This window comes from Semicossyphus pulcher, unplaced genomic scaffold, assembly GCF_022749685.1.
Source record: "Semicossyphus pulcher isolate SPU_LCO1_2020_fin unplaced genomic scaffold, fSemPul1.0.p SCAF_13, whole genome shotgun sequence".
In the NCBI taxonomy this organism is placed as follows: Eukaryota; Metazoa; Chordata; class Actinopteri; order Labriformes; family Labridae; genus Semicossyphus; species Semicossyphus pulcher.
This window is the reverse complement of record NW_027211637.1, coordinates 13,972,890-13,999,664: the sequence shown is the minus strand read 5'-3', so window position 1 is coordinate 13,999,664 and position 26,775 is coordinate 13,972,890. Positions and strand designations below refer to the sequence as shown.

At 42.2% G+C, this 26,775-nt stretch overlaps 1 protein-coding gene across 2 annotated transcripts in view; it reads right to left on the bottom strand.

Moving 5' to 3' along the window:
* Positions 1 to 3,292: 3,292 nt before the first annotated feature.
* Positions 3,293 to 26,775, bottom strand: part of pex14 (peroxisomal biogenesis factor 14) — a 47,528-nt gene continuing 24,045 nt past the window's right edge. Inside the window, exons 4-10 of one of the 2 annotated variants that reach the window (XM_069660180.1) lie at positions 24,864 to 24,989; positions 21,311 to 21,396; positions 19,359 to 19,461; positions 15,716 to 15,813; positions 8,154 to 8,245; positions 5,054 to 5,546; positions 3,293 to 3,702 (exon numbers count right to left, since the gene is read on the bottom strand). In XM_069660180.1, coding sequence (XP_069516281.1) covers positions 3,679 to 3,702; positions 5,054 to 5,546; positions 8,154 to 8,245; positions 15,716 to 15,813; positions 19,359 to 19,461; positions 21,311 to 21,396; positions 24,864 to 24,989 — 1,022 coding nt within the window. In that variant the 3' untranslated portion in view covers positions 3,293 to 3,678. Of the gene's footprint in view, positions 3,703 to 5,044; positions 5,547 to 8,153; positions 8,246 to 15,715; positions 15,814 to 19,358; positions 19,462 to 21,310; positions 21,397 to 24,863; positions 24,990 to 26,775 lie in introns of those variants that run through there. The other variant, XM_069660181.1, reaches the window with a different exon arrangement.

The window sequence follows — 26,775 nt, the reverse complement described above, 5'->3', positions numbered from 1 at the left end:
TGTGAGGCTGTACTTGTCCACAGCAGTGCTTTGAGTTAAATGCTAATAGCAGCATGCTAAAATGCTATTATGCATAGTTGGTAAAAGCGCTTGTCTAGGAAACAGGAGGTCCTGTGTTCGGATCCCAGTGGTTCCACAATTTCCGAGTTTGGGATCAAGACTATTTTTTGTATCTATTATTTAGCAGGTATAACAGCATGCTAACATCCACTAATTGGCGTTAAAACACAAAGGACAACTGAAGCTGACATTATTTGTTTAGCAGGTATTTTTTTCATTAAACTAAGTATTGGACAAATTAAAATATTGACTTGATGGTGCGACTGGGGTAAAATTAAGATATTATGAGAGAATCTAGAAAGAAGATGGTGATGACATCAGTCCAAACAAGGTGTCGAAAGGAGTAAAAGGATATTTCCAGCGGGGCAATGCAACCGCTGGAGTTCCACAGGCTGTGTCACACATCAGATTGCTCCCAGCTGCATGCCACATGCCTCTTATCTCACAGGGAACAGGAAGGAGAAGCATTTCATCCCCAGGCCTCCTCTTCCTGCATCGTCCACGACCTTTACTATGCAAATTTTGACAGGACACTTCCCCTTGGAGAGAGATTTTTGAAAGCCACGGTGGGTGGAGCTCGAAGAATCAAGAACTGGACCTGTGATGCTCGGATGGGAACTATCCTGAATCAGTGTGATGAGGAAACAAAGGCTAGGTCAGGATCAAGGCTCAAGGACTCAAGAAGGAGTTTTAAACGAGTAGAGATGATGCACGTGCGGTGCAGACAGAGTCACGCTAGCCCTCTGACTGGCTGCTATGGGCTAACAACCCTTGCATTGATCCGAGGAGACACTCAGCCCTCTAACCTGCTGAGTGCTCAGTTCCAGTGAACAATGGAGTTCAGTGCGCGTCGATACACTACCCTATTGAGTGCTCTCCGTTTAGCAGCAAGATTGATGAGGTTAAGGCTCCCAACCGGGGAGCCAAATGGTGTCAAAACCAAGGTGTTGCTTTGGACAAACAATCCCTCACCGAATTACCACACTGAGAGGGCGCTGGTTACCGGCTTATATACCAGCTCAACACAGGAAGTGCATTTATATAGGCACAAGGCTTCTGAAAGGGTGTGCAGACTGTGGTGTATGTTGTTAAGACTCTTAAAATGCAGATGAGAATATGAGGGCAGGATAGATGGGGCATTCTGGACAGGAATGCACTGCAAATCCCCAAAGACACTAAATGATGTACAAGTGGATTTATTACAGTAGGTCCCTATAAATCTAAGGTTGGCCTGAACTCCAGGGAGAGGTTAATGGATTACAAAGGGATGTGGTATCGAACCTCAGCGAAGTTTATACACCTCATCAATATGTGAAACACTATTGATCATTTAGACCTTGATAAATTAAATTCATACAGTTGATAATGCATGGCAATATTAGGAATGTGCGGGATGAGTAAAAACAGGCATTTTCTGCCAAGCTTTTTTCTTTAGGATGAGGACCTGGATGGTGGGACCGTGTCCTGGCATGATGACAGAATATGCATATGGAGAAATAGTCTGAGGCAGTGTGTGATTTGAGCAGTGCTGTCAGTGCATGTACAAGCAGCATCTATAGATTGTTTTTCTCAAATGTCAAACTTTGCTATGTTATGTGACACTGAATACAGAGATGAGCTAGGTTTTGAAAATAGAATATCAGGTATGGCTGTATGCAAAAGAGCATTTTCTTCCACAGAGGTGCTTTTAAGTAAGTGCTCTGAATCCAAGCATCCAAGCAGGATATAGATTTTATGAGATAAATCTGATTCCACTAACCTAGCCTATTGTGCTAGTTGGCAAACTGAATGCAATTAACTTTACTGGAAAATAATGCAACTAGACTGAACAATTTGTAGCATTGGTAAAGCTCCCTTGGACCTACAGGTCTTATTTCTCTAAGTATGCTTGTATTGTAAACAGTATAACTAAGTATAGATGGGAATAAGACAATAAAGCAGAGCCTGACAAGCTACATGTGAGATGTTCTAAAACGGACGCATACCTCAGGACGGAGGTAATATGACTTTAATCTAGTGTCACTTCAGACACCACAGGTGGTAGGAATTTAGCAGAAAAAGCTATTTCTTCATTTAGCATCTATTTATCAACTCTGAGCAATTTGTGCTGCATTCGGCTCCTTTTGTTATTAGATCATAAGGCTATTTGTTAAAAATGTCATGTATTTGCACTGGTCTCTGTTTTCATATAGGACCCAGTAGATCCACCATGGTGACATCAGATAAGCGTGGTTAACTATCACAGCTTACCTTTTATTTCTGCTATCATAACAGCACCTCTCCTCTCTTTCCCTCCTGTCTGCCTGTCTCACTCTGCCTCAGAGTTTTCTGTACTGTTGAATTAAGCAAAACGTATATATATTTTAAAGCTGCGTTTTAGGATTTATGATAAAGATCTTCAAACTCTCAGAAAGAGGATAGGAAACCCATTATGAGAAAGTAGCACTCCCACTACAGAAACACACCTGTGATCCACCTACAGAAACAAACAAAACCTCACACACAAAATGTGTAACTGTGTCACTTACTCATTTTAAGAGAAAGATGAAAAAAAGCTGAAAGTCCCTGCCCTGTCATGCTTTCTGAAAATTCGGTTACAATTGACTTATGACTCTGCATACAGTACGTGCACCAAGTATTGTAGTGTTCTCATCTGGATCTGAACCTACAAACACAGCTGGTGAGGAGATGTGACACTCAGGAGTCACACAGACTGAAGTGAAACTTTCACCAACAAATCATGATATAATTTAGAGGCTGTTGGATTTGGATAACTTAATATAAAGATTTGTGTATAATGCTCAAACTTTGCTAACAAATAAAAAAAGCAGAAAACTCAATTTAGCCAAATAGATCAAAATGCTGCAAATTGTTCCAAAAAACCTTCCTGCACCTGAACTTCAACACAAACATCTCAGAGTGATGTGGAAAAAAACCCCCACACAACCCACTTGAAAGACCACGTCTGTGTGATTTGAGTCTTTGCTCTGTATAAAGTTAATGCATCGTAGATTTCCTCTAAAGTTTATAGGATGGATGGAACCACAACTTTGGTACATTCTTCTAAATTACTATTTAAAATTAACTCACTGTGTTGCACTGATAGTCAGGTTTTGAAACATGTATGTTCCTAAAAATATTCTCATGAAACTGAAAGAGAAAAAAAAACCAAACATGAAAGAATTTGCAATGACGTGAAATTGTAACTGAAATGTAGACATGGAAATCCCAGTAACTCTTGAGAGAAACAGAATTTATTACATATATATACACTTGTGGCTGAAATTGAGACAGTAATCAGCAGTTTACATGAAGGACCAATCACTACAGTGGCTAAGAAGCATTACTCACACCTTTTCATTCTGTACTTCTTTAAACCTTAAACCGTATTCCTCCATACAAGTTCATTTGTATTACATCAAAAATATTTATTTTACACTATACTGCATTGTAGTTGTCTCATCATCGTTATCGTAAACACAATCAACATAAAGAATAATCCATAGGTTAGCACTTGTGTCACACAGAAATGTGCATCGGCCCTCTACCTTTTTCTGTGTTCCTATGAAGGCCATGTGACGGAGGTGGAAACGGCTCGAGAGCTGATATCCCTTCTTCTCACTCATGGACTCTTCTTGTTAGCTGGAGACAGAGTGAGTAATTCAATAAGTCAAGTATTCATTTATTACTTTCCTTTTCAATCATGGGGCATTTTTTTTTTTACTTCCCCATCCACCTCCACAGTGAGAAAGAAAAAAAAAAAGTTCTGCAACTTCCATCCGCGGCAGCCCTCGACGTCTTACTGCAGCTTAATTACAAAATATTGTCGCCGTTTTCTGTAAAGATTACTCACTGTAGGAGGCCCTACATAATTTGGACCGGAGGGTTCGTCACGGAAAATAATACAATGCAACTGGGCTTTCTGTATTAGATTTCCGCTTTTAGCCTCCTTGACATTTCAAGCTGCATGAACTAATACATCTGTTATTTGTTGATCATTTGATTATTAACATACTTCACAAACCAAATCAGCTGCCCTGCTGGAGACACAGATACAGCTCAGCAGACAGTCTGGGTTTTTTTCACGCCTGCGTTGCACAAACACACTCGCAGAGATGCACGATTCAGCCGTCAGTGAAAAAGGAAAGCGGGGGAAAAACATTTATCTTCCCCTCCTTTGAGCGTATGAGCACTCTGACACCGGAGTGGAACAAAGCCCGTCATCACATTCTAATCTCGAATTTCAGGGCTTTTATTTCACCCAAATGCCACCCTGCTGGCCTTGTGAATTATTGACAGACTGACACCAATGCGAAAGGACACATAAAAGAGGCTAAAAGCTCCGGCCCTGGAAGAGCTTGTCCTCTCCTATTGCCATCAACAGGAAGACAAACTCTGCTAATGCTTTTCTGGAAGCTCACGGTAACTTTGAGACTGAAGTGCTAACATATGACTCCTGACCTACAGCTGCACTATACAGGAGAGATAGTGTGTGCAGCGCTGCCTCTTTGGTCTGTATCAGAGCCTTAGTGAAGTCACAGAGACACCAAGGCAAAGCTGTGAAGTATCTGATTAAATCATGAGAATTAAAATAGAAAGTCACACGGTTTTCACTGTTTAAAGCCTTTTTAAAGCCGTTCTAATTTGACTATTGCTCGTCATTGCTCCTTTCAAAGAAAAGTCACAACATGCTAATTGGATGGGTATGCAGTCATTTAGTCTGCATGATGAAAAGTAAATCAAGCTGTGTGTCAACTAAACAATCCAATATTTGTCAGTTTTGCATCGTCTCACACCCACATTAACTCCCCATTTTGCTCAAGATGAACGAGTAACAGAAACGAGTGGAAACAAACAGTGGAGATTAATTTAAAAATAAAAACAAACAGATTGATTGCGGTTAGAGAGGAGCAGAATGAAACAGAGCTGTCAGCAGAGATGCAAAGCTGTGTTTGGAGAGTGTTTTTGTGCTTTCTACTGTCATTTAATCCACCTCGCTCTCGTTGCTGGCACCCTCGGGCCGCCTCAGTTTGTCCACCTGTTCGTTAATCTGTCCATCCCCACCTCTCCGATCCTCTGTCTGCATGCTCAAACCGTCCTCCTCCTCCTCCTCCTCCTCCTCCTCCTCCTCTTCCTCCTCTTCTACATGGCTCACATCCTTCTCCTCCTCCTCCTTTTGCTCTTCCTCCCCCTGCACCTCCATGCGGACCTGGTCCTTCAGGTCCACGGGCAGCGCTGCGACGAGACCCACAGTGCCGACATCTCCATTGATACCATGAGCTCCATCGGGGCCTCCCAATATATCCTGGGGGCTGTGTTGACCGTCTTTAACAGGGGAGGAGTTAGCAGACTCGTTACTGACAGGAGAGATATCGCTGCTGCTGTTGGTGTGGTTGACGGACGGGGAGGTGGATGCAGAAGATGGCTTCAGGGGAATCTGCCATGAGGGGATCTTAGGGACAGAGGGAGTGGAAGGGAATTGTCTCCTGTAGGTGTGGGGGTCAGGTTGGGGGAGGGCAGACAAGAGAGAGGATAAAAATGGGGTGATCACAACCTCATCAAAAACACCAGTGATAAAATGTGTAAAAAGAGCTTTCCCACGGTGTAAGTGGATACACTGAGACCACAAAACTATAGATAGCTCATCATGTGCGGTGTTGAATGAGAACATACCCTCAACTCTAGTTTGTATTTTAGCATGCAGCCACACACAAAGCTATGTGATTCTCATAATTACAGCACAGAAAATGGCTTTTCCCCCCCAAACAGCCAGATGTTCATCACACCTGGTAAAGAAGCTCGAAGATTGTTTTAATTACATCCACTGCAGCTTTTAAGATCAAAAAGACAACGCTGAATCGTAATGGGATCAGCACTTCTTGGTGGTTAAAAAAAACAGTTTGGAGATGATTTGGATCATTTGAACAGGAAGGGAACACGTTTGGAGACAGATGGTGGTGATACAGAGCTTTTATTTTGTGATTCAAGCCTTTGCCAGAAAACTCATTGTGAGAGTCAGGAGGAAGTCAAGAAAGCAAATGACAAAGGGATTATTACTGATTAGAATGTACGAGGGGAACAAAACACGCTTAACCAGACAGTTCTGAGGCAATTTTCGTCCTCGCCGGTTTTCTGATGTTCACTCTTACTTCAGGCTTCATTATAGACACTGATACATAATCATGCATGCTAATGGGCCTGACTGAGCTGGGCTGCGCCTGACTAGATTGAGGAATAAAGCTGAAGAGAATGAGGGGATGTCCAGCAGTATAATACAGGATCTTTAACAAAAGTAACACAAAAAACATCTTCCCCCTCCGGTGAACGTTTTTAACCTTGTAAACACATGTGTTGTTCATGTGCTACAAGACATATCAGGGACAACATAAGCAGTCATCTCCATGGCTGGGCCTGTCTGCTTTTAAACTGCAGTGTACCAAGGACAGGCTGAACAACACGTTTTCAGATTGGTAGGTTTGAGACGTCACAAACCCAAGGAGCCAATCCCGTTAATGGACGGGGTGACGCTATGCATATTATTTATGCGCAACCTATGGCAACCACTTAATAATAATAATAATAATAATAATAATAATAATGATAATCGAGCCAGCTGTAACCGAATTTTTGAAAAACTCACTACAGACTAATGTTAACTTTACTAATACTAATTACTACATTTCAAGCTAGCTAAGTTTCAACAAGTTGCCGCTAAACGATGGCAGAGACGTGTTATGTAAGGAGAAACGTAGTACATAGTGGGCGGGGACTATGCAGATTCAGGAAGAAGGAGGAGATGCCTTGGGAGAATTTTTACAAGCTAATTAAACGTATTTTGCAGAAAAAACATATCTGACACAAGCAGAGCATTTTATATGTCTTAAACATGACAGGAGCTGCTCTTTAAGACACATTGCATGACGATGTGGTAGGTGCAATAAGATTTTCAGGTCTAATAAAATGACAAAGGTATCTATATTTTATCTGGACAAAGCTAATATTCCAGTTAATATTAATCGTTTCTCTTGTATAACTACATGTATCGTATCCTTTTCATGCTAATAAGATGACCAAAAGTCTACAGCTCTGAGAGACTGTAGCTGCACTGTGTTGTTTTTGGTTGGAAAGACCAATGTAAATTCCCCGCTGTTCTCATCGCCATTTTGGGCCTGATTTTAAGTTATAGCATGCCATACCACCTTAATCCAAAAACACTTCGATGGGGATGCGTGATGACAAGAGAGGAAACTCTGTGTCCAAGGAGGACGACAAAATGTAGTTAAAAGCTATGAAAAATAATAGGTTATTACCCTGTTGTGATTTTTATTTAATCTTTTTTTTTTAAAAACATTTTCTTTTGCGCTTAAAGCTCCCATGGGGAACTTTCAATAAGTCAATTTTGGCGCCCCCTGTGGACAAAGAAATACCTATTATCTCTTTGCTGGCCTTGCCTTGTACATGTCAAAGTAGTGTGTTCTGGTGAAAAATCTCAACCTGCTTTCTTCTAACATAATATATCACTTATTGAGAATCTTTGCCGTGGAAAATGTGAACAAAGGCTGTTTCGCAAACATGCTGTTAATCTCCTCGTCTGACACCGACCCCGTGGCAGCAGTTACAGGCATTAAAAATATCTAATTTAGAAAAGATAAATCTAGTCACTGTTTGCTTTGCTTGCTTTTGTAGGTCATATAGATGCATCAGTATACATTTTAGTGTGTTCCGTAACCACCAAATAACTTCTCATAGGAGCTTTAATACAATTAATCTTCAAGGGGAGCTACACAGCAGGTCGCTTAGCTTGTATGGCTCTTGTGGGTCATTTGGTCTAATATATTCATCTTATTTGTGTTTTGTGCATAAGTACTTTAAAAGAGCAACCTGACAATAAAAATATAGTTCAAATGTTGTGAATGACATGCAGCCAAAATCAAATTTTGGAAAATTTAGTCAGTTATTCCTGTTTAACACCATCACATGGTTCTAATGGACTCGACCATGAACTGGAAAGTGCATGAAAACAGTGAGCCATCTACCTTTAAACACACGCACACACACCTGCACTGTTTTATGTTACGGGGTGACTCTGTTACCTGCTGAGCAGTAAGCCCTTCAAAGAGACAATCTCAGCCTTCAGCTCTCCAACTGTTTGGTTGTCCAGGACGCGGTTGGTTGAAGATGATGCCTATTGGAAAAACACAAGTGAGACAAACACACAACTGTCACAAACACACCAGTACTGTTCAGGTTGCATGCAGGGTCAGAGCACAAAGTCAATATAGGCCTTTCAGCAACTCCTCTGTGTTCAGTCTCAACTATATGAAATAATAAAAACCTTTGTTAGGTAAAAAAGGACACAGGCTACAAGGTAAACAAATACGGCAAATGCAAATGCTAAAAGCCACATGTTTTTGTGTAGTCCAGTAATCCATCGCCATAACAACCATAACAACTGCCTACTGCTGGTGAGGACAGAAAGGAGGACAAACAATACAACGTCAGTCACCTTTATGGCAGTGACTGCTCAGAAAGTCCAGCTAGTGTGAATCATGCTGTTTTTACATAATTTTCCATACTATCTAGAAAAGATTAGGCCAGTGTCCAGTGTTTTGGATAATGACTTTATCTTGAACAATGGTCACATTCATGAAGGCAGACCATAGCTTAGCAGTTTGTTTTGTTCTTTTTGTCTTTTATCAAAGGCATGTGTTATCGCTCAAACCGGTGCTGCATGAAATGCTACAGGGTATTTGAATGGCAAATTGCTGCCAAAAATCTGTCCCCGCAGCACTTTTTTAGGGATAGGCAGGACTTTGACAGAGGGAGCTATAAAATGGCAAGTTTAAAGGCCTAGAGACAAAAAAAACATCACATGGCAACAGTCAGTGATAAACTGGACAGAAAGTGATGAAAACTTTAAGTTCTAACATAAGGATTTGGAAAATCAGGGGGTCAGTGAGAGAAATCTGAGAGCTTGCAAAATGATAAACAAGGTAACGGCACCGACACATTTTCCATTTCAAAAGTCCATCATTTTTAGGCTCGGTAGGTTTTTGAGACCATACTTGATATCAGAAAACAGATAGCCATTTGTTTGTTATGTAAATACATGGTTTTAAAAGCTAACTAGTTTACACTGTGACTGTGAATGCTAAAAAATTGCCACGCCTTGGAAAACTTGCTCAACCATTGTGGCCATGCAGTTCACACTGATATGCTGACAGTTGGACAATGTTTTCTGTCAAACATCTCCGCCCAAAATCCATGTAATCTAACCATTGCTACCTCAATGTTTACATGGCATTCAAAAATATTTCCTTTCAAACTAATTCGGTTGCGGATGTCTAGATCTGGTACAGCTTTAAAGCATTTTGGGGCCGAGCTGTTCTGTAGGATGTGATTAACAGGCGTACAGGCAGCTCTGCATAGGTGTGGGCGTTCAGTCGCGCTCCATACTTTCTGCACTGCTTTAGACAACATCAAAGCTGCTCTCGTCTAAGCTCTCTCACACATGGGTAAACCTTTTCGCTGCATTGGCTGCTTGCTCCAAACATCATGAATTGAACTTGTATGATACATTTGTTTTTAATAAATACTGAATATAATATTTCAGTAAACAGAATCACATAACAGAGTTAGAATTGTCTGGAAATACAAGTATGGTCCACATATACCCCACAATCTCCACCCTTTTGGATGCGCCTGGAAAACCCCTAAAGGGAGGAGCCCAGGATTCATCCTAATCAGATGCCCGAACCAACTCAGCTGGCTGTTTTTGATGTGAAAGAGCAGCGGCTCTACTCCAGGCTACCTCCGGATGTCTGAGCTCTGTATACTAATTCTTAGGCCAAACCCAAACCTCTACAGAGTAAACTAATGTCAGCCCCTTGTATCTGCAACCTCATTCTTTCTGTCACTACCCAAAGCAACAGTACAATGCCTGTATTACTGCTGACCCTTCACTCACCTGCCTGTCCATCTCTTGCTCTATTTTACCCTTTACCTCCTAAGCTTGGGGCAACTTACTCCAACCGTGAGGGAGCAATCCACCATTTTTCAGCCGAGAACCACGGCCTCAGAAATTGATGTGCTGACTCTCTCTACTATGAGATCCTGCCCATCTTAAAACACGACTGAAAATGTTTTTGAGAATATGGACAAGGCTCCCTCTTTGGTTATACACGGACTGGATGGTTTGCAGCAACATCCCCTTTACTCCCGTAGTATCCCCTACTGGAAATCCCAGGGGGATGGAAACTTTCTCCAAGTCCAAAAAAATAATAGACTATAAAGGGAAGCCTCCATGATCCTTCCAAAAACCCTGTGAAGGGAAAGAGCAGGTCCACTGTTACAAGGCCAGGAAAGGGCCCACACAGCCCCTCTTGAATCTCAGGCAGTCGGTCAGAGGCTCCTTTCCCAAACCCTGATATAAACCTTTACCGGAAGGCTGACACCTTCCATCCATTTTTAAAAATGGAAACCCAAACCTCAGTCCTCTAATCTACAGTAACTGCCCTCACTAGACGCTGAAGAGGCATGTCAGCCAAGACAGGCCAACATTGTCCAAAGCCTTCAGCGTCTCAAGGCAATCTCATGCCCACCATGCGCCTTGCCGCTAAAGAGGCTTCTTGACTACCTCAGTAACCTCTGCTGGGGATGGGTGAGGCTTCCTCTGAGTCTCCACGCTCTGCATCCTCCACAGAAGACTTGTTTGTTGGGTTCAGAAGCTCCTCAAAGTGTTTTTTTCAATGCTCAGCATTATGTCCAGTCTGAGTCATCAGTTCTTCTTCCCAGCGAACACAGCCTGAGCCAGGCCAGAGTTTCACCTTTGTGAGTCATCCTTCCAGAACTTCCATGAACAGTTCTGCTTTATTGCCTTCCCGAACGTGCTGAAGTGACTAACAAAGCCACACTCACTTAGCCCTCCCGGTGCCTGTCTGCTGCTTCAGGAGACACATGGACCAATCAAGCCCGAATGGCTTCGTTCTTCAGCCTCCATCACCTGATGACCTTCTGACCACAGCTCTTACATTTACGAAGTAGGCTTTGAACATGACCCACTCAGATTCCATGTCCTCCACCTCACTCTGGATGCAGAAGAAATTCTTCTCGAGGTGGGAGTGTGAAGACTTCATAGACAGGGGCTTCTGTTAGACTGTCCAAGTTTACCCGAAGTTCTACCACCTCTGTCCTGCAAACTACCCCGCAATAAGATCCAACTCACCACCAGTTGGTGAGCCCTTGCAGCTCTGATATCACTGACCTTTGGCCTAAGGTGTTCTGGACCAAGAGCATGTAAGAACACTTTAGGTATACGATTATGGCATTACTTTTTACTTAATCTTATACTTTAAATCATGGTGTTGATAAAAGCTCAGTGGTCTATGACTGTCACCTTCTAATAGACAAATGCAACCTGTGGCAGGGCATCTTGAGAATTCAGTGCTTGTTTATGAAAGAGCCTCAAGCCAAAAAGGTAGGAAAGCATTGATGTACATAATTACTCCCCACTCTCAGTCCAAGTAAAAAGCACAAACAAGTGAGAGGAAAAGGAGGACAGACTGATAAGACCAGAGGGAGGAGAGGGAAAAGACAAGGGAAAAAAGTGGGATTAAAGAAAAGTAAAAACTGTAATTAAGACTCTTCCGACTCACCAGAGGAAGCTTGTTAGGAAGCGTGGACCCCCTATCGAGGGGAGAGGGATAACTTGGACTCTTTCGCTTGTAATTAAATCTAAGAGAAATTAATTGAATCACATCTGAAAGGGATCAGACTCATTTACAGTGGAAGGAGGGAGGCAGAGGAGAAAAAGTGAAAGGAGACCGAAAAGGAGGCGAGGAGGGAAGAAGGTTTTTTTTTTTAAGCTCTTATCGACTCCTAAACCTCACTGATAAGAAGCCGTGTTTTAGTGGTGGTGCAGTGGAGGCCGGCTGAAGACACTCTTATTACAGCAGTCACCTCATTAGAACCATCTTAATCCCTCCCCTCCCCAAGGCACCCGTATAATAAGGCCGGATTCTCCTTCTCTCTCATTTTACATCGAAAAAAATTAATTGCTGTATGGGCTGAGCTAAAGGAATTCATAGCCACAGAATCAAATGCAAAGCGCTCTAAATAACTGAAATGTGAGGGTTTCTAAACACTTGCATCACTTAGCATAAGAAAAAAAAGCCTTTAGAGTAGGATTGTTAACTGCCAGCGAGATACATTACGTGCATTATCCGCAGAGCAGCGCTGTATAATATCTCACATCAAGACTTGTCACACAACACTACCACTGACATATGTCTTATTAAGTCTGAAGAAACCTAATTAAATGTTGGGCCAGGACTGAATTTCAGCTTTGAGATACATTATGAGAGTGTGTACACACACGTTGTGTAAGAATCTTGTGTAAAGTGCACTAGCTGCTTAGGTGGAGGCTGAGTGGAGGGGTATCAGTGACTGGAGAGATTGAAAGAAACACGGCTGACTTTAAAAGCCCCGCCTGAAGTGCTGACACGTATCCGATAGGCAGTATGAGCGTGTTAAGATGTGATGTTTTAACAACTGCTGGTCAAAATATTTTACATCTGCAATGATTGAGCAGTGTTGATTACAGAAACACCATCATTTAGAGGATACTACCAGGTGCCTGGTTATACAGCACAACAGTGCAGAGTCAGTTAATGTTTTGTTTGACTTTGCAATGCAGGATTTGACTTCCACTGTTATTCTGACTATTATTTTATAGTTATAGTCTTTGACATCTACATGTTGCTTTCTTTCTAATGCTCGCACCGAAATTCTTACCCAAATTTTAACTCAGTTATTCTTTATACAATTAATCTATATTCTTAAATGCTCATTAAGAATATTCCTTAGAAAAATGTGCATGTGTACTGGAAATACATTGTCTATTTTCAGGGGTGGAAGTAACGAATTACAAGCACTCATGTTACTGTAATTGAGTAGCTTTTCTGTGTTCTTGTACTTTTTTAGTTTGGAACCAAACTAACCCTTTAAAACACCACACAATAACACAAACACACTAACCAACCAAGGCAGCGATAGACCATCAGCAACTGTTCTGCAAGGTAAAATTACTGTTTTTGTCAACAGAGTCCGGTGGCTATAAAGAGAGCTATTCAACTGCTGTTTCTGGTTAAACAAAGGATCTCAAACACCATTTATCATTCTGTATTAAAATTTACCTTGAATAAGGCAATATTTTGCAAACTCGATCATAGAGTTTGGTTGAGCGTGCGCCTCTCTTTTCCCTTTGTCTGGTGTTTGATTTCTATCATACTTCCTCGTGTACAGGGACAGGGGTCGAAAGTCTCTGTGTGGCCTGAGACGTGGAGAACATAATTCTCCGATTGGCACTGAAGGGTGCAAAAAGCATCATGCACGATCAAGCAACCAAGAAACAAATGAACCAACCGTGTTATATAATCAACCCATGGTGCTGGCTGTATGTGTTTCTCACTGTGTAAATATGTACTGTTTCTCTAACTGGTTTAAAAGCCATATAAGTAATATGTCTCGTGTGGGTGCCTGGGTGTGATAGGGGTCGGCCTCTTTCTGCTAGTTAACTAAGTGCTTCAAGGAAAAAAAGAAGAATATATATTACAAGCAAAGAAAAAAAGACTATCAACTCTAGCAGCACCCAAGGACGGCAATGCATCTGGCTAAATGAAGATAAATGCCTGTGGACCATTAGCAACAAGATAAGATCTTTAACAAGCCTTGTTTAAGAGTGTCTGAAGGCAAATTAATTCACAGTTACTCCGCCGGCAGACAGTGTGTTTTCTTGTAACGCATGTATATTTATGATGGAATTAGTTTCAAAAGGAAGTCCCCAGAGGAGGGTTTTTGAGTGGAAACACTGGTACAGCGCAATTGATTTCACTCTATTTATGCACTTTCCCACTGGCAGTTCGTCTCGCGCAAAGCAAGGAGGCGGTTTCTAATCTTCAATGTAGTATCCACTAATAAAGAGAACGATCAGTGAGTTGAGACAGCAGGGTAAACACAGTTAACAGGCAGATTTGTAATGATAATAAGGCAGAAATAGACTTGGCTGTTTAACATCAGGGATTAATCACCCTCAGGCAAATCCATCCTGAACACCAGTGCTGGAATACAGCAGCATCTTTGAAGAGTCATGATTACTTAAAATGTAATAATAATGAAAAAGAGGGGAACTTCTCAGGCTCTGAAATATGGAAAAGTGCAGCATCAGCTTGTGCTGTGTATGTGTGTGTGTGTGTCTGTGTGTGTGTGTGTGTGTGTGTGTGTGGGGACATGAGTCAGTCTGTCTAAACTCACTTCCATAATGAGGTCCCCAGTTTAGGGACAGCAAACGCACTCCGCAATTGAGCGGTTTCCAAACTACGAGAAATGTTTACTTAGCAGCTGAGGAAACAGAAGTTACCATGTGTTTCGGGTTAAAGGCACATTTCCGCGTTGAGAGGTATAATTGCTAAGCGTGGCTCACTTTGAGCGGCGTGGTGATGCAAACCCTGAAAGCCACAAACGGTGAATGATAAGTAGCTTGCCAGCTCCAACATGTGTTTCTCATCAAATATCCTGGACCTGAAAACAATTTCCCAATTTCCCTCATGGCCCGGGACAACAGAGGGCCTTGTGCTGGCTCTCAGGGAAAATTTAAGATCAACACTATAGCTATAAAGCAGAGTTTATGATTTGTTTAATGGGTGTTTTGATGTGAATTATACTTTTTATACACTACTGCTGTCCAACAAGGCACTCATAGCAAATGAAGTAGACACTTTTTAATCCAATCTGAGATTTGGAGATGACGAATGAAAAGAAAAACACATCTCTTGTCCCTTATGTTGAAGGGAACTCATTGTTTAAAGTGAGCCTTTGATAGTTTTGTTTTCAGGCTAGCGTGGGGTCAAATCAGATCATCGCTCCTACATGCCGACTTGGGCCATCGTCTCTTTCTACAGAGTTTGAGCGGCTGAGAACTCAAAACAGCAGAGAATGAGCCATGAGTCGTCAGTTTATGATAAATCTCGTCCAAGGAAGAGATTCACATTTTTCTTCCTCTTTGTGCCGAAGCAGATGTGTCCACATATGTTTTCCTGCGATATCCAGATGCTACAGTGAAACACCCATGTGCTTAACAAGCTGTGGACATAAAACATTGTCTAAGATTGTCTCTTCCAAGGCACTTTTTTAGAGCCCGGAGATCATAAAGCAATTTATGAGCTGTGTTATAAAAGGCAAGCAACATTTCATCTCTGCGCGTAAGTTTTTAGAACAATCATTCAGTCTGATTCACCTAAACACTTACAATTCTGAGTAGATTATGAACACTGTCTATAAAAATCAAGGCGAAGAGGAACGACAATACGGTTAAAGATTATGGTCCCGTGATGAGATGCACCATACTTTTTTGCAGCATGTGTTCTGATGATATACAGTATAATAAGACTGTCCGTCTTAGGTAGTTATGACTCGAGGAAACGCGAGAGATTTTAGTACACAGAGGCCTCGAGAAACCTCCTCTCCCCTCATCAATCTGGAGATTTCCACCTGTTTACTAGGCTCGTCTGTAATTCCAGAGTTACTGCCTGTCTTTCCTAAAAAACACTTTGTGGTAGAAAGTGAAGGGCGCTGAGAAAGCTTATAAGGAGGTAGCTACCCCTGCTGCAGCCAGCTCCTGAGAGAGCTCCTGGATTCTCTGCTGCTGCTGGATGAGGAGCTCCTGAACAGAGGCCAGGGTCTGCTGCAGCTGGCTGACTGTAAGAACAAGCAGAAAGACACACAGTAAATTCAGTGCACTTCAAATAAACGATATCAAGAAAGATTTGTGTGATAAGGTTGTTTTGGTGCCACAAATCTGAACGTTTTCTCTCAAGAGACGATGACAGAACTGATGAGACTCAACTTGTGTCACTGATCAAAGCCGTCCTCTAAGAATTGTAATCAAAGCTAATACCCGGTAACTTAAGTCGCAGCTTTTTGGTCCGAGGCGCTGGGGGTAGAGGGTGGGAAGGGGGAGCACATAGGATGGAGATATTAATCTCTAGTGCCTGAACTTAAATCAAATAACAGTCTCTAACCTTCCATTATCCACCCAGACACTGCCTTCTAATGCATCTTAAATCCTCAAACGATCAACAAAGGAAAAAACAAGGCTCTCATTTGGGAGGAGGCTGCCAGACAAAATGTCCCCCCTAATCCTAATAAATATTGTTCTTTTTCCATTGACTTTGAAGATTGAATTAGTTCAAGTGTTGGTGTTGGACGATGGTGTATGATTTCAAATAACACCGGGCGCAGTTTGTTGCCCCCTGCTTCCAGTCACGCGTGTATTACCAAACAATGCATTAAGTTTCCCCGAGCTGATTATATTACAGAAAACCAATAAACATTCATATAAATCATGGGCGTGTAAAGTGTTAAATCAAGCCTAATAGGATTAACATCAACAGATATTGTGGCGGTCCACTGCTGAGGTTGTCAGGCCAATGGTTAAAAGCCTGAGCTGCAGCCGGCTGGACGGGATGTAAAGAAGCCTCCCCTCACATTAACCCGGGCCAGGACAAAAGACGGAGCCCTGCTTGGAGGCTGTGTTTCTTTTGAAAAACCAACACAGACAAAATATTTGATCTTTCAAAGAAAGCTAATATCTTGTAGTGACACCTGTGTTTAAATGGGTGGAGTTATATCAATATAGGTGGGGTGCTGAAACGTTTGATCTTTTCACGCATGCAGAACGCTCTGGGATACGAGTTTGAGCAGGATCGGTGGTTGGGGAAAAAGACCATTGTGCAAACAGTTTGAGTTTGTGATCCAGAGTGGGACCAGCCTTTCTGATGATGGCAATAAAACTAAAATACCGCGGCCATCCCTGCTTAAAAAGGTGTTACTATGACAGGGTGTGCACGCTAAACCGAGAGCTGCCATATTAGTCTCTGATTCCAGCTCGCCGCAAAACAGCTTCTCCAGATGTGTGGGTCAGTCTGCCAGCCTGTAATGCTGTGCCTCCTGAATTACCACTGGCACCGCTTTTTTCAGCCACTTCAGCCAAACAGTCCTTTTCTTTTCATGTCTCTCCACAAAGTTGACTCCTTTGTACTGCTCAGACACTTGACAAAAAATGCACAACTTCACATCCCCAGTTATCATAGATATGAAGCCAAGAATAATGAAGTCAATGACTTTGGCCAGGCATGAATCAGAAGGAAGCTGTGTGTGTTTGTGTGTGTGTTTGTGTGTGTGTGTGTGTGTGTGAGAGAGAGAGAGAATTGGAGACAAGATGATGTGTGAGGCTTGCAGCTGCTGCGAGGAGGGCGCACATTGTGTATTCAGTAAATTATTCAGTAAATACCTCGATATAATGTACACTACATATGTCCAGGCCTGTCTCTGTCTTTAATGGCCAGCTGGTCACCAATATGGCTCCCACCGACAAAGAGTGCCCAAACAGCCGCACAATTCCATTACAGCCTGGCTGCGCTGAAGTAGTTCCAAGATCCATTCATTAATTGTCTGTGTGAAGTTGTAGGCAAATCATAATGGGAGTCAAGGCCCCTACTCTCGAGCTGGGGCTGGCGAGAGAGACTAATGTGGTCCCCATTCAAAAGGATACATCACCTCATTGCGCCCGGCACTAGAGAAATACATGAACTTTAACAAAAGGGGGTTCAAGCAATTGGCAGCAGCGACTCAGTCGGTCGCTATTACTCAGTGCAGCGAGGAGAGGGAGCGAGAGGGAGAGGAAGACAAAGGGAAAGCAGAGGCAGAAAACTCTCAGTGTAATTGCAACCCCTCTCCCCAACTGTTAACTACAACAGTCATTAACTACAATAGCAGCTTGGCTACTGCAGTCATAGCAAATTAGTTCCCCACACTGGCTAAAGAAAAGACCTGTTTTTTTTTTCTCTTTCCACTGGAGTCTCACCTAGTCCCTGCAAAACACAAGAGGACTCTCACCGTGAAATCCCGCCTTCACCGACAAACAAAACATGGCTTGTAAGTTGGCAAATCTCCAAAAAGTGATAAGCAGAGCAAGAATGGGCAGTGGAATAGCCAGAGGAAATGTGTTTGCATAGTTGGGAGAAAATGACCATTAAAGAGCATATATTTGTTAATCAGATTCTGGGTGGCGCACCTCGCACGCAATCTCACACAATTGCTGCCCTCAACCTACCTTAGCGAGCCAGAAAACAATAGCATGGGTGTGACTGGATAAAGTGATAACAGCAGTATTTTCATCCACACTGTGTGGGTCTGTGACAGGTGCTGTGAAATCAAACACTTCATTTGTTTTAATTTCACAGACACAGGGAAAATCAAACAAAGGTTGCTTGTATTTTAACGGACTGTGTTAGTTCAGTTTAGAGGGCAGTCTGTGAAGGAAACATTTGATTTGGGTCATGACTGTCGCAAAACCCCAGTAAACACGGGCATGGTGGTAAATCCTACAGGTTTTCTACAAAAGCGGGAAAGTATTGAGATACATTTGAAAGGAAGGTTTGATATCTCAGTCCTGTAAAGCCAGACAAAACTAGAGTGTGTTTTTAATATTATTAACATTAAAAAGTGTGCCTGTGTGTCTGCCAGGCCAACTATATCTAATAGGGACTGCTACCTTTCAGGTGAAAACACACTCCGGTTCAACACCACTGCTAACGAGACCAAACTTTCTCAGAGTGTCTCTCTCATTTACGCCTCCCTGGATTTTTAATTACACTGACAAAGAGCTAGGAAAGCATCTCTCTCCTTGCTTCTCTCTCTCTCCATGTCTGACAGCCAGGTTGAGATTCCTCACCTGTCCAACATGGGAGCCGCACCTGTCACCGTGCACTTAATCACGCTAGGGCCAGTGCTGAGCCCAGACGCCACACAGTGCCGTACCGCACGCACATCCTGCGCACACAAACACACATTCACGCACAGAAAATTAAAATGAACTTTCTCGCCACCTACGGGGAAGAGGGTGGATGATGATGATGGCGGTGGAGGTTTGGATGGGGGTGAGGTTGGTGCAGGGGGAGACGGATGGAAGGGGGGAGTGAGAGAGGATGGGCGGCGGGGGGGGGGGGGGGGGGGGGGGAGTTGTCATTTCCCAACTCCTCATTAATATTCCGAGGTTAAGAGCTTTTCAGCGAAACGTAATTAATTGAGCCCGAGCCTGACAGTAAACAAGCAATTTCAAATTAAAGCGAAATGACAGCGGCGTCATTTGTTAAAAACGTGCGGGGCCCCCCGATTTTGGCGACAGATAAATGAGGGAAAATGTTAAGGAGGGAGAAAGTGATGAAGATATTAATCTTCACCTGTCTGTGTCAGCGTGCCACTCATTGCCGCAATGTTGCTCTCCATCCTCTGCAGATGCTTCTTGTCCTCTCGGCTGCCCATAATGAGGGGAAGGATGTATTTCTGCAATTAAAAGCATGGCACAATATTACACCTCTCTCTGGTGGGAAGAGGCAGAAAGATGAGGAAGAGACAGGGCCACCTAAACTTGGCATTGGAGGGTCAAACACATTGTTTTATTGGACAAGTGCCTCATTGTCTAAACAGCCTGAACAGGAGCATGCGTTTCTGCAGCAGAGTCAGCTGCAAAGATGCATTAAAACATTTGCACATTCAAGTATTAACCAACAATTTAAAGAATAAATTAGTGACTTAAGTTATTCATCAAGCATAAATGGCATATAAACTGGCTCTTGACATGTCATGTAAATTATTATTATTATCTTTGGTTTTCAGATTGGTTAGAAAAGAGGAAATTTAAAAGATACAACCTTCACAATTTTCTGATTATTTATAGACTCTAGAAATAATCACAATCCTCTACAATGAAAGTAATTGTTAGCTGCAGACCTTAAAATACATTTCCAGAATTATGAATGATACAGTTATGATACAGGCTCACAAGTAAAAACATGGTGGTGAGCAACACTGAAAATAGTCATCCAAAAGCAAAAACAATGTCATGTTGTTTATCGTCTCTCTGCCGCTGAATAAACACAAGACTACCAAATGATATGTATGTGTGACAGCCAAATGAGGATGTTTGTTATCCAGTGTGAGTGCTAACCAGATGAGCAGCTTTTGAGCGTCTCTCTATCACCAAATAAAAAATGTACATGTGACCCTGCAGGGCCCCTCTGAACTGCATTCAAAACCATTAATTATTTTGTTTATAAGGCTGAATAAGGATGACTTAATCTCTCGCAGCCGGTTCGCAGCTCTCTGGAGCCTGAGCCAGGTTTTCTCTCCAACTCAGGTGGCAAGCAGCCACACCAGCGAGAGTAATAAACACTTTTTAGAGAAAAAGATTAAATGAGTGTCAACACGTGGTAATTAATAAGTGGGTTGCTGGGAGTGTGGTGTTTACAAGGTGCACCATAACATAAATAAAGTGTGGGCAGAAGCCTGGACATATGGTGCGACTGGCGCTACGCTCCAGTGACATGACAGCAACCTGTGCCGTCCCGCCAGGGAATCCCACCTCACAGACGACCAGTGGCTGGCAAACCCTGCTGTAAGTGTGAAACAGCGGACTGGTACAGAGAATGTTTTTAGTCAGGGAAGGACCGAAGGGACAGAGGAATAAGGTGCATGTACAGAGTCAGGTAGGCATATGCATGTACATAACACACGCTTCCTTTCTCTCTCTTACACATACAGAGAACAGCCTGTCATCCAGGCCGAGAGCTACTGCTAAAGCTCCTGTCCTCCTCTAAAACGAGAGTAATGGCTTCCACATGCCACTCAGACTAGTACTAACAACCACTATGGGATTAATGTCACCGGGGACAAGGGGCCTCATGAGCTCATGTTCAAGGGCTGCTAAGCCCGATAAAAACCAGGGTGATTATTTTTAGAAGGTAGGACGTCAAAAAGGAGGTTGTGTGCTGTGTTAGCAACTATATTTTTAAAGGAAAAAAAATACATCTGAGAGGAGGATGTAAGGGGAAGTTAAAAAGAAGGGGTTCAAATGAGATCATGCTTTGACGTAAAGCAGGGTAGCTTTAATAACAAGACCAGAGTGATGTTAGGTACTGCAGAGGCGCCTTCTATTCTAGCACCATAATTCATCAAAACTGATGTACTTGCTAAGCCCACCAATTTAAATGTAATATCAGGGAGAGGCAGTACTGACAGATCTTAGGATGCAAACTATAATATGTATAACAAATTCTAGACAGACATTAACTGTAAAAACAAAGTCAGTGAGGAAAAATAGGGGGAAAGGCAGGAGGAACAGGGTGTAACTTACTTTATAGAGCTGATGAAAGCCGAAGGCGATGCCCACCATAATGATGGTGAGGGCACCGTAGTCTCTCCATCTGTACCCTGCTGGACCTAGAGAGGAGGATAAATCACTTTAACACTGTAAAATACTGATTTGGAGACTGATGTACTTGAAGTTTAATGGGGTTGAAATGCTTGCTCAAGATACTGCTTCTACCGCCGGCTTATTAAGTACATTAACCTGTGAATACACTGTGACATGACACGCAAAGAACCATAGCATGGATACCAATGAGCTGGCTCTGGAAACATGCCTCTGTTGTGTCGTCTGTTCGCTTTTTGTCAGTGTTAAATAATCCTTGTGTGTTGGCAGAGTTTGGATGCAGATAGGTAAAAGGGTCTGCACTGCATTACCACTCTGTCATTGTGATAGTATTTTTTAATAATGTAGATGTTCCTTGTAATGGATAAGACAATATATGCAGGTCTAAAGTGTCTGCTGATATAGTTTCATGCAGTATAGAAATGAATGGTAGTAGATACTTTAAAAATCCATTTTAAACCAGCAACATGAGCAGAGTAAATGTAGTACTGTAAAATACGGTGTATAAGACGCGCTTTAAAGATTTTTTTTCATCTAAAAAGTGGACTGCTTCCTATGTACAGGTGCGACCAATATACTAGTATAAAATGCAGAGAGGTATGTTATTGTGTTAAGGTATTTTACCCAGACGATGGCGCTATGCGGTTGTTTAGTGGTGACGTCACATCTTTGCATTAAACTGTTTCCGGGTCCAAGCTGCTACAACGTCTCCTATTTACAATATGCCGCAGGGCTGTTTCCCTCAGTGTTTTAAGGGAGGAAAACTAACTTCATTGTTATTAACGCTTCGTCACGAGCATGCACCGCTATGATGGCCGTTGTAGCCGCCACCCTCACAACAATCAACGTTACCATAGGCTGCCAGCTACCGCTAGCTACTGCATCGGTAGCTAGCAGGATTGCAAACTCGACATGGTGAAAACAGATGGTTGGCTGTAATTTGTGTGTGTTTTGAACGTGTTTTAAATGAAAATAAATTGAAATAGTGATGAAATAACTTGAATTTTCCTAGAAAAATAAAATATAGACTTTGACAAATATAATATGAATCATCACTTATGGGCCTCTATACATGTGTGTGAGTGTGTGCAGACCCTTGTGAGATCCTTCCCTGTGCATTTATTCTGTTGTTTTGCTTTGCACAGTAAGTTTTCAGGAGGGGCGCTGTTGTGGTTCCCTGAGCCAATCACAGCCTATAGGTGAATGTGGGAGTGGTTCAAATTAGCAGCTGAGCCCCATTCAGACCGGCAAACATGGCGAAAGAGCGATGCAAAGTTGTTCTTCTTTGTGTTGGACAGGTAGGTCCAACCAGCGGTTAGCATGCTCGCTCAAAGCTAACTGGCAGTTAGCATGCTAGCGCAAAGCTAAATGTCAGTTAGCATACTAGCAAAACAGTAACCGGCGGTAAGCATGCTAGCGCAAATGTAATTGTGATGCTGTCACTGTTAGCTTGCGTGGTGGGCGTGTTCTTGTACGAGAGTGAGAGTGAGCTTCTGGTGATGAAGAGCCCAGGAGGAGTGGCCCAGTTTGAATGTGTTGTTGACAAAATGCAAGAAAAAAATCCTTCTTATTATACCTTTAATAAATAGCTATAGAAAACCTTTTGCATAATGTAATGCAACATATCTCTTTATGAGGTTAAGTCATTCCTTCTATCAATGCAAAACTGTCTGAACTATAACAGGTAAGTCTGCTGAGCTGCCTCGATCCTGCTCTTCCAGAAAGGACATTGTCTTCAACTTATTTAATCACTAAAACAGAAGCTAAGGTGTGTGTGTGTGTGTGTGTGTGTGTGTGTGTGTGTGTGTGTGTGTGTGTGTGTGTGAGTGTGTGTCTGTCTGTGTTTAGAATTTGACTGTCTCACTGAGTGACAGATAATGTGAAAGTGTGTCATTGTGCAAGCTGTCACATGGGTAGGCCAACTGTCTGTCAAAGTGGAAATTCCCCACATAAGAAAGGCATTCAACTGAAAATGTCACTAAACAACAAACAGGTCTGGAGGAAATAAAGTGCATGAGTGTTTTTCTTTTATTTACTCTGCTTGGGCCGAAATGAATAGGAAATTATAAGAGGCTAGGCCACTGAAGTACACAATTGATATTCTATTACAGGTCTGATTTCACCTAATGGCTTATGTGGTACGTTTACTGGCTTGAAGTAAGTAAAGCAGATTGATCTTGTGCCTCATGACTTGTGTGATTTGACATGCAAATAAAGAGAGACCCACTGTCATATTGGACGATGCAGTATATTTCCAAGGTGAATGCTATTTTATTTTTCTCACTCAAGGGCACGTTTCATCGCTGCTGCAGCATTCCGCGATGAACTTGTAACCTTTCGCATCAAAAATGTTGAATCATTCTCTGGCATCCATATGGTAACCACATAAATTTGGGTCTTCATCAACATTATGGCTGCGATAGACTGTCACCTATCCCAGAATACTGTGCTTCTGAAAGGCCTGGGAGTCCTTGGGATAGGTGGTTGACCCTGAGCAAGACTCACTGCATCACCAGGGGTCTTCACTTGCTCTTTTCCCCCCCGTTAGGACCTTTCATTCTTCCTCTGTCTCTCCCTTTTCCTCTACCACTTCCACTCTGCCATCTTCCTTTTTTTTATTTGGTCACTTAAGCTGTGGAACTGTGGTCTCCATCCCCCGTTTTTCCAATCTCCTCTCAAATTTATTGGGTTCAGTGGAGGCCTTCCTGTCCTTCTACCGCGTGGAAATAGAGATCAGAGTATCCATTACTTCGACAGAGATGGATGCGGGTCCCCGTGCACCGTCCCCATAACAAGGACATCAAAGGGAGGTAGCCCCCTCTTTTCAGCATGACCCCCCATACAAGACTCCCCGCTCTCACCTCATTATGCAGCTCCCTTATAGGCGTTTTGATATAAAACCCCCCACTATGGACGGAGAGCCGCGAGTCTCCCTAACTACATGGCCATCCCATCAACATCACTTTCATTACAAAACATGAGATGCCAGGGGAGTCAAGGACAGTGTGGTAATAAATGAGGGTGGAATACATCTGGAATCATTGTCATATGGGTTAAGCATTACGCGGACTTCATTCTGCATTGGTAAATCAGTGGACAGCACTCATAACCTCCTGAGGTAATAAAGATACAGGTTGCGGTGTGGGGTCTTGCCAGGGTTGAGCCCCTTGAAACAGAATGGCAAAAGACTTCCTGAGCTTGCGCTGTGCAATGTCATATTCCCTGAATGTGAAGTCTCAATATATGGAGAAAATGTTTAGCCTATATGTCGTGTAAATACCTTGTATTGAATAATGTTTAGTGGGTTTTAATTAATAAAAAAACACATGGGTGATCCTTAATAGCAAGCCTAAACAAGGATCTAAGTTTTAAATTAGACTCAACAACAAACTCTTCTTTTAGCTAGACTGCATTAATATTAATACCTCATACATGCACAAAGTATAAAAGTGGAGAAGAGATCGTGTGCGCTCACTTTGTGTTATAGGAACCAGCTGAGTAGCATGGAGTGGATGTTGGGGTCCCACAGGGCTCAGAGGTAGGACTTCTTCTGTGCTGCCAGAGCGCTGGATGGCCAGCTCTACCTCCACATCCGACAGGCCTGGAATAAAGACGCACACCTTTAAAGACATTCAGAGGGGCTGCAGTGACGTGTTAACACCAAATGGCTCCTTGGCAATCATAACATAAGCTTAAATACTTCCCAAGCTCCCCACAAATCTTTTAAGTACAATTTAGAGAAAGTATGTCAAATCTCCTTTCAATTTTACCTGCCCTCTACTCAAAAATGCATTTTCATTTCATAATGAAGACATTCCACGGAGAGCGGCGTTTCAGGGACGTCCATCATGGAAAGATAGTGTGAAAAAGTTCACACAATGAAATCTGAAACTCTGCTAGCCTATTAACTGCCACCAAAGGCAAAGAAAATAAGAGTCTGTCCACTTCTCCAGTTATATTTCCCATGTGGAGATTTCATACACCCCAGACAGCCAAAATGCATTATTTTAATTTCTTCATTGTAATGTAAATGTATTACATAATTTTGCAAATGCCAATATAATTTAATCTTCAGATCTTTTTAATGATTTTAGCGATGATTAAATTGCAAAGGGCTCCCTGATGGAGAATCAGAAGGGAGGAGGAAAAAAAGAATCTAATATGAACATCTCCTTTTGTGGCAAGAAAGGATTTTATTTCAGGAGCCATCCGCTGCCACTGCTGTGGGTCTCATCCTTTAATGAGCATTTTATTCTCAACAAAGGGAATAATTACAACTTCTGATGAACTACATTAAAAATCAACATTTTATAACAAAACAATTAAGAGAAAGCTGAAGAACCAAGTCTGATTTGAATGATAGTTCTTAGATGTTGATCAGAATGGTTTATGTTAAGATGAAGAATCAAAAGAAGACCATAATATTGTGTTGTCTATTGCTAACGAGCTTTCTCCCCCTACTTACTTCCTGTAGCCTCTTCCCTTGCTTATTGACAGAAAATCCTCTTTGTGAGAGAGTCATTTACTTGAACTATTCCCTCGGGGTTTAGAGAATTTACACAAGCTCGGAATAAGCTTCCTCCATTCTTTGAGAGACATCAGGCAATTGGAAAGGTTTCAGTTGCAGTGTTTTAAGAGATGGCTCTATTTCATTTATAGTAACTGCACAGAGTCAGGCACTACTTTGTCTGGTACTGACCTCCAAAGTGTTCTTCACAACAAAACATAGGTGTAGCTTTTAATAATCAAAACTATGTAAAAAAGGTTAGGCAGAAATTTTCATTCTGATGATGGATAAGATATAAATCCAGGATTTTGTAATCAAATGACTCCTTTGATTTGAATATCTGTTTAAGCAGCTTGATTGTGAGTCAAATCTTAACGTCAGGGTGGCCCATGATCAGAAACCGTACTTTACCCTATCTTTGTATTAGCAGCCCAAAAGCATAAAGAAATCCTTTGATAATCTGCCACATAGCTAACGCCAGGAGGAGGTCCCTCCAGCCACCTATTTAAATGCTCCGGGGACTTCAAATGGCCATGAAAATTGTTGAATAATTGAAGGCAAATATTGGCCGGCCTGTAGTCTACAGCAGGTCCTGAGTGCCAGGAAGTGGTGAGCGCCATGTGCTGAGTTTGTGCAGTCAGACTGCACTGTCAAATAAGCAATAATGTGTCCCTGGACTCCTGATTCATCTGACCACAGCAGACTATATGGTGGCAGACTATTGAGTGAGACACGCAAGGATCTCAGTTTCACTGAATAAGAGGAAATAAAAACATGCTTCAGGTTCTTCGTTTCACCTTGAAATTTAAAGTATTTTTTTTAAATAATCCACAATTAAGCTTCTATGGAGCGTAATGTATGTACATCTTAATGTGTGTTC